This window comes from Syngnathus floridae, chromosome 14 (assembly GCF_059516105.1).
Source record: "Syngnathus floridae isolate MCC-2025c chromosome 14, RoL_Sflo_1.0, whole genome shotgun sequence".
Classification (NCBI taxonomy): domain Eukaryota; kingdom Metazoa; phylum Chordata; class Actinopteri; order Syngnathiformes; family Syngnathidae; genus Syngnathus; species Syngnathus floridae.
In genome coordinates, this window is record NC_142426.1 from 2,364,062 (window position 1) to 2,370,712 (window position 6,651).

The following is a 6,651-nucleotide window of genomic DNA, read 5'->3' on the forward strand; positions in this document are numbered from 1 at the left end:
CAAACATGTCATTGTGAACACTTGGAAAGAATGAGCCATGGTAGCCACATCTGGTTTTTAATTAGCAACAAGTTAAGTTTTCAAACTATTGTCCAAGACATTGAGAAACACTTTTGATCCCAGCTAATTGGACTGTTTGTAACATGAACTTGAGGAGTTGGATGGTAAAGTAGCTATAAAAATGACCTTTGGACTACACCTTCATCATCAAAATTCGTTTTGATACTAAAAATGACTGCTCTTAAACAATGCATGAGACATGAAATAATAGCTGAGGTCTAAATAGTTTCAGGTTAAAAAAAGCTTGTAGTGCTAAGTGTGTAGCGCATAGACTTTTAAGTGCAAAGCAGCATTTCAAAGTACTTACTATATGCGCATCAAATTTTAAATAAGTGCAAGCACCGGAATAAATAGTATTAAATATGTATATGTAACACTCCCTTGCACAGGACACAGTGAAATAGTGTCTCCAATTTGTGCTGACCAGGACACAAAAAGGCTTGTGAACAAGTGTGTTGTGGAAATATCATATCAAACATGTTGGGAAAGGCGGCTCGGTGGTGCACTGGGTAGCTCGTCCGCCTCACAGTTAGGAGGGTGCGGGTTCGATTCCACCTCCGGCCCTCCCTGTGTGGAGTTTGCATGTTCTCCCCGTGTGGGTTTTCTCCGGGCACTCCGGTTTCCTCCCACATTCCAAAAACATGCTTGGTAGGCCGATTGAAGACTCCAAATTGTCCCTAGGTGTGAGTGTGAGTGCGATTGGTTGTCTGTCTCTGTGTGCCCTGCGATTGGCTGGCAGTTCAGGGTGTCCCCCGCCTACTGCCCGATGACAGCTGGGATAGGCTCCAGCACGCCCGCGACCCCCGTGGGGACTAAGCGGTTCAGAAAATGGATGGATGGATGGACATGTTGGGAAAATGCAACATTAGTACGTAGAAAGGTGCAAGTACAAATAGTTGCATATTGATTGAGGCCTTGAGAGCAGTCAGTCAAGCCCTGGAAATGTTCAAATTTGAACTTAGAGTATTTTCTACTGCTGCCAGAGACATCTGAAAATTGTAGGGGGATCCACAAACAAACATCAAAATGGTTCTATTAGAATCTAACACTGCACGTTTCTCCAGGCCGGAAGCAGGAGGCCTACGAGTGTGATTTCAGGAAGTAGTGTACAGAGGGTTTGCGTCAAACGTTGGCCAGCTCCTCGGCTTCGTCTCTGTTCTCGTTAATGTCAGCCAGAGTCCTGACGAAGCGCGTCCACTCGTCAGCCTTGGGCACGCAGATTTGCTGGATGAAAAGCACAAATTGGCGCTGTGCTTCAAAAGGAAATGGAGCCCAGCCCACAATATGTTGTACGCAACCCCACAATAGTATTTGGATGAATATTGCGTTAGCCCAATATGAAATAAGAAGTCGAATCCAGCCATTTTCAGCCATCTCACCTCGCCCACATCGTACACCTGCACTTGTCCCTCTGAGTCTCCCGTGGCGATCTCTTTTCCGGAGTGAGCCCATCGCGCGCGGTTCAGTGCAGGAGCCCCTTCCACGTACACGCTGGCGGTGGGAACCTGGCCAACAACAAGTGACAAGACCACTTCAAACAAAAAACAGAACACCATGAACAGTTCCACCTTAGTACCTCCGTGTCATTGTTGAGGTTCCACAATTCCAGACGTCCGGCGAGGTCCACGCAAGCGAAGAGCGCAGGGTGCGTCGGAGACCACACGGCATCGTACACGTAGTCGCAACTATCCTCAAAGGAGTAGAGCGGCCGGGTGCTCTGTGTGGAGGAAATTGATTAGCCAGACTGCATCTACTGTTGCTATCTTCTGCGCTCCACCTTGGTGCTCCAGAGTTTGACGGTCCAGTCAAAAGAAGAGGAGATGAAGAGATGAGAGAAGTCCACAGGTCCCGCCGCCGTATGACAGCTCAATCCCGTCACTGGGCCGTGGTGGCCCTCGAACACCTCAGTGATGCCCGCCTTACTGTTGACGCACACAACTGAGTCGGACCTGTGCATTTGGTACCTTGGCCTGGTACTGTTAGATAAATGCAACATGCCGAGTGACGGACGACTCACCTCCCATGGCGACAGGCAGTATAGACGGATCCATCCTCGCTGCCCACCACAAAGTTGTTCACATCACCTAGTGGGAAGGCCATGGAGGTGACAGCCACCGCCTTGCTCTGCTTGAACACCAGCTCCAAACTGTCCTGTCGCAGACAAACGGCAAAAGACTCTCAGCGAGCGTCCCGTGTGGACCTCCGCAAGAATGAGCGATGCCGGTACCTGCGGCTGGGACAACATGTCCAGGCTCCACGAGCACATCTTGCCGTCTGTGGAGATGCTGATCAAGTTGTTGGCGTTCTGCGTTCCCACCACGTTCACGCAGTAGACGGGATGCTGCGACACACACAACCGGTTGATCAAGAAACAAGTAAGTGTGTGTGTGTGTGTCTGTGTGTGTGCGTGCGTGTGTGTGTGGGCGGAGCATTACCGTGTGCGCGGTGGCCGACAGTGGTGTTCTCTGGACGGGGGTTCGCTTGTTGCTGCGGTTGTCCCATAAGACAATCTGTCCCGAGTAGGTGCCGCCCACAACCAGGTTGGGGTGAAACTTTGCAAAGCCGGCTGACATCACCTCCGACTGAAGAAGGGCAACTCATTAAAAAACGGTATGATCCGAATGTCAAGTCCCTCTTACTTGACAGTGGAAGATGTTCTCCGGGGTGCTCTTCTTGTATTTCAGGTTCCAGACCAGTGCTACTCCGTCAGGGTCATGAGGAGAGTCCTCGTTGTTGTTGTAGGAGGCCACCAGCAGCTCCGGGTACTGGTACAGTGCAGTCACCTCATTAATCTAATTCCAAGTCTATAGGGCTGTATTCCAAACCCACCTGAGGAGACCAGTCTAGACAGGTGACCACTCTGTTTTTGGTCCAGCGTTCGTCTGCAAACTGTCGGTTCAGAACCAGCTTGGCGCCCGCCTGCAGGTCCCTAAACAAGATGTTGAGGGTCCTGCATCTCATCTGCATTTTTTATCTCTCTCTCTCTCCCTTGAACGGGCCTCACCCCTCCTTGTCCTCCAGATCTCGGCCGCTGTAGTCAAAGCAGACGTCCACCTGCTCGCACAGCGCTCGCTCCACAATGCGGCTGCCGCGTTCGAAAAAGGCCAGGAAGTCCTCAGAATGCAGGACCTGCAGCTTCTCTTCTTCCGTCAGCTCTTTGGGGATGTCTACGCACACAGAGGACAATATTTGAAGTATCGTTTTGTTTTTCATACTTTTTACCCAGTCGACATTTGAGTTTGTTTGAATCCGACAAACGTCGACACTTAAGTGAGTCAATGCCAGGCTTTTTGACGTTACAAACCTTCCTCATGTTGGTCTCCCTGGTCTTCTTTCTCCTCTTGAGCAACCTCTACTGGTGGGGCCGCACTTATCTCATCATCCTCGTCCTCATCTGTAGGGCAAACAAAATGCACACATCCAAATTAGAATACTGTGAAGCACCACAGTTCACGCTTAAGCGTTTGTTCACATTCCGATTTTTTTTCACCGTTATTTGCTCAAAATCTCACCTAGTTGATCAAATGTGTCCTTTGGCGACCCCTGGTGGAATCTAGGTTGAATTAATAGATCATGCTTTTCGTCTGCATTTCCTGTTTTATTAAGGGTGCCTGCACCTCGTGCATCGTCCAGAGTGAAGGTATGTCTGCTAAAGGTGAGCTGAATGCCTTAATACTGTTTGTGCAAATGTGAGCTTGTGTATATTTGTCAGCTAAGTTTGTGCTAGCCTAAAGGCTGGTAAACTAGCTCACATGATTGATGCACCTCATGTGAGGGTGGTTTGTTGTGCGTGAGTAGGATTACTCTGAAAGGATGTTTCTTTACCTGCTTTTTGTTCCGTGTGAGCTTCAGTGGGAGTCTGGGTCTCTTTTGAGTAGGACACCATCTCTTTGGGGACAATGTCCACTTGAATCACTTTGGACATGCCGAGCCTCACAGCCCCACGCCTGGATAGACGCAACACAGCGCACATCAACATGTGAGCAAGACCGCAGTGTCGTGGAGAACTTGAGATGATAGGAGATGTGATGATGATGAGGAGGAGGAGGGCTAACGGACATATTACTAACACTCAAACATATTTGGACGCTGAGTGGAAACTAGAGAAGCTCATTCAAAGCTGCTTAGCTACAGGAGGTGAGAGGAGCAGCAGTACCCCATCAGCTCAGAGTCGGAGTGGAGTTGCAGAGTAGAGGGGTCGGGGTCCCAATGCAAAGTCCTTAAGGGGCCGAACCACCAGGCGGAGTTAGCGAGAGGCAGACAGAGACAGAGAGAGAGACAGGAGGGAGAGAGGGGAGACAGAGCACACGGGGACAGCGGTGGCACCGACCAACCGCGCAAGGAGACGGCTCAAGGGTGAGATGGAGAAGATGGAGGAGACAGTACATAGAAGAAAGGGAGAGAAGAAGTGCTTGTTAATTGCGTGCTGGTAAAAAGGCAAAGAGTTCAACGTTCGGCATATACAATCGCTGGACAACACTGCTCCTGCAATATGAATCCAATGATGCAGTGGAAGTTCCCAAATCATAATCGTGTCGACTTGATTTGCAGCAAAGCCAGCATGAAATGTCTGCCGCGTGAGAAGCTTAACCTGCTTAATTCCTCCTACCACACAACAGCAATCGGTCGGAATATAATAAAGTGCTGCATTGTGCAGGAGGTGTACCTAATCAAGTGTCTGGCTGACAGTGTTATGTATATCCCGCTTTCTCCCAAACACACACACACACACACACACACACACACACACACACACACACACACACACACACACACACAGCGTGCACGCGCACACACCTTGGTCCTGCGTTTCCGTCCCCAGAATCCTGGCTTCCCGCGTCGCTGGCCACTGATTTGTTGGAGGGAGACATGGGGGCGGGGACTAGGTAGTGAAATAGACAGGTATCCTCTGTTACTACCCTCAGGGGCTGAGCTGTGGCTGTTTGACCAGTGAGTGGGAGAGTGATGGAGGGGGGGGGGGGGGGGGGGGTGAGGAGGAGGAGCAAGTGGCGAGAGTGGATGAGTGAAGCATGCAGTGAGGGGGGCCGAGACAAGGACGCACACACAGGCAGATAGGGGAGAGAAGAGAGAATGAACATACACCATAGACAGGCTTAGGCGTCATGCACAAAATGGTCAGATAATACAATAGTATGTGAGGTGACAAAGGGTGAACACAACTTATCCCAACTGGAGAAAAAAGAAATAAGTTTGTTAAAGCTTCAGCGTAAGCGAGCAGTCCATCAGAGCTGATCTTGGGTAATACATACAGTAGTACTTTGACTTAAACAGGGTTCTTCTACATTGACAGTACACAATTGATAAATAATGACAATGTACGACTGCACAAAAAAAAAAAAAGAAAGATGAGCATGCTGGCGCAGCATCCGCACATGTGCATTTGTGTATGTACCATGTTGTATGTCAGGGGTAATGCCAACACTCTGCAACAAAGCCTCCGCCTCCTTCCTCTTCTTCTCCAGGTCCGAGTCTTCGGCACCCGCGGCGGAATCCACCACACGCTTTGAGTCTCCCTGCAGAGGACAAGGACAAGCTCCAAAAAGAATTCCCGCATTTTTACCGTCGTTATTGTCACGTGACTGACATCCTTCTTCTTCTTCTCTTCTTCTTTTCTTTTCTTCTCCTCTCGTATCTGGGCGATGCGCTGTTTCTTCCTCTCAAGCTCGGCCTTCAGCTCACTCTTGTCAGACATCCTGCGTGCGTGCGTGCGTGCGTGCGGGTGGGGAGACGCCAGCGTCCGCTCATCAGTTATAAAAGTTAAGAAAAGAGGACGACATGGTACACAGTACAGACAGACACGTGAACATGGGGATATGCTTTGGCCTACATGTTGGTGCTGTGATGTTTCCAAAAAAGGAAGAAGTGGCCCTGGGCCCGTCACATTGCTAATATGAGGACAGCTGCTTATTACAATGTTCTCTTTATATGTGCTCATATTGGGCGTTGTTTTGAACCACACAGAAAGCCCCTGAACAAATAGCCAGGACGGATCGACATACCAACAACGGTATCATTACCCCGTAAATGCTTTATCAACATGTGAGCCAACTTTTGGGCATTGATGACGTCATTGTTGTACCCTAACCAAGATGCTCAACACCGCCCCTCCCGCTGTCATAATAACTGTAGATAATAATAGTTATTTAAAAACCATCTAAAAATCAAGTGAGATTTTAATCACTTGATCCATGTTTACTACCGACTCGGCAACCTGCCAAACATGGTTTGATCCCCTTAAAAACCTTACTGACAGGCTGGCCAAGCAGCTAGCTATCTACGTTAGCATGCTAATCCGAGAGGGCCCGAGAGATGGAAAAATGCATCGGAAAAAACAACCGCACCCAGTTGTTTGCAAGACGACTAGACATGTACGATGGGAAGACTCGTAACGGAATAACCACCTGACGTCCAAGCAAAACAGTCCAGTGACAAAGCGGTCCGGTTTGGTTCGTCTGAATCCCGATCGGAAGGGAAGCGAAGTGATGAGCGGTGCTTATGCTGGAACTGGAAGCACAACGGAGGGGGTGGGTTGTGCCAAAGGAGTTACCCCCGTGAAATCTGTATCCGCTG

General features: G+C 49.4%; 1 protein-coding gene across 4 annotated transcripts; it reads right to left on the reverse strand.

Moving 5' to 3' along the window:
• Positions 1-41: 41 nt before the first annotated feature.
• LOC148386970 (dynein, cytoplasmic 1, intermediate chain 2a-like) lies at positions 42-6,640 on the reverse strand. Of its 4 annotated transcripts, none has more exons than XM_088397460.1 (17): positions 6,483-6,640; positions 5,666-5,774; positions 5,474-5,594; positions 4,858-4,942; positions 4,217-4,279; positions 3,886-4,007; positions 3,365-3,454; positions 3,065-3,227; positions 2,890-2,989; positions 2,700-2,825; positions 2,496-2,642; positions 2,288-2,401; positions 2,078-2,211; positions 1,838-1,982; positions 1,637-1,777; positions 1,440-1,565; positions 42-1,284 (listed from the first exon to the last, which is right to left on the reverse strand). In XM_088397460.1, exons 2-17 carry the CDS (start codon positions 5,771-5,773, stop codon positions 1,183-1,185), a joined length of 1,887 nt encoding a protein of 628 aa, XP_088253586.1. In that variant the 5' UTR covers position 5,774; positions 6,483-6,640; the 3' UTR covers positions 42-1,182. The 4 variants fall into 4 exon arrangements, with proteins under 4 accessions (XP_088253586.1, XP_088253585.1, XP_088253588.1 ...); XM_088397459.1 differs by having other exon boundaries at positions 4,858-4,999; XM_088397462.1 differs by lacking the exon at positions 4,217-4,279.
• Positions 6,641-6,651: the final 11 nt, after the last annotated feature.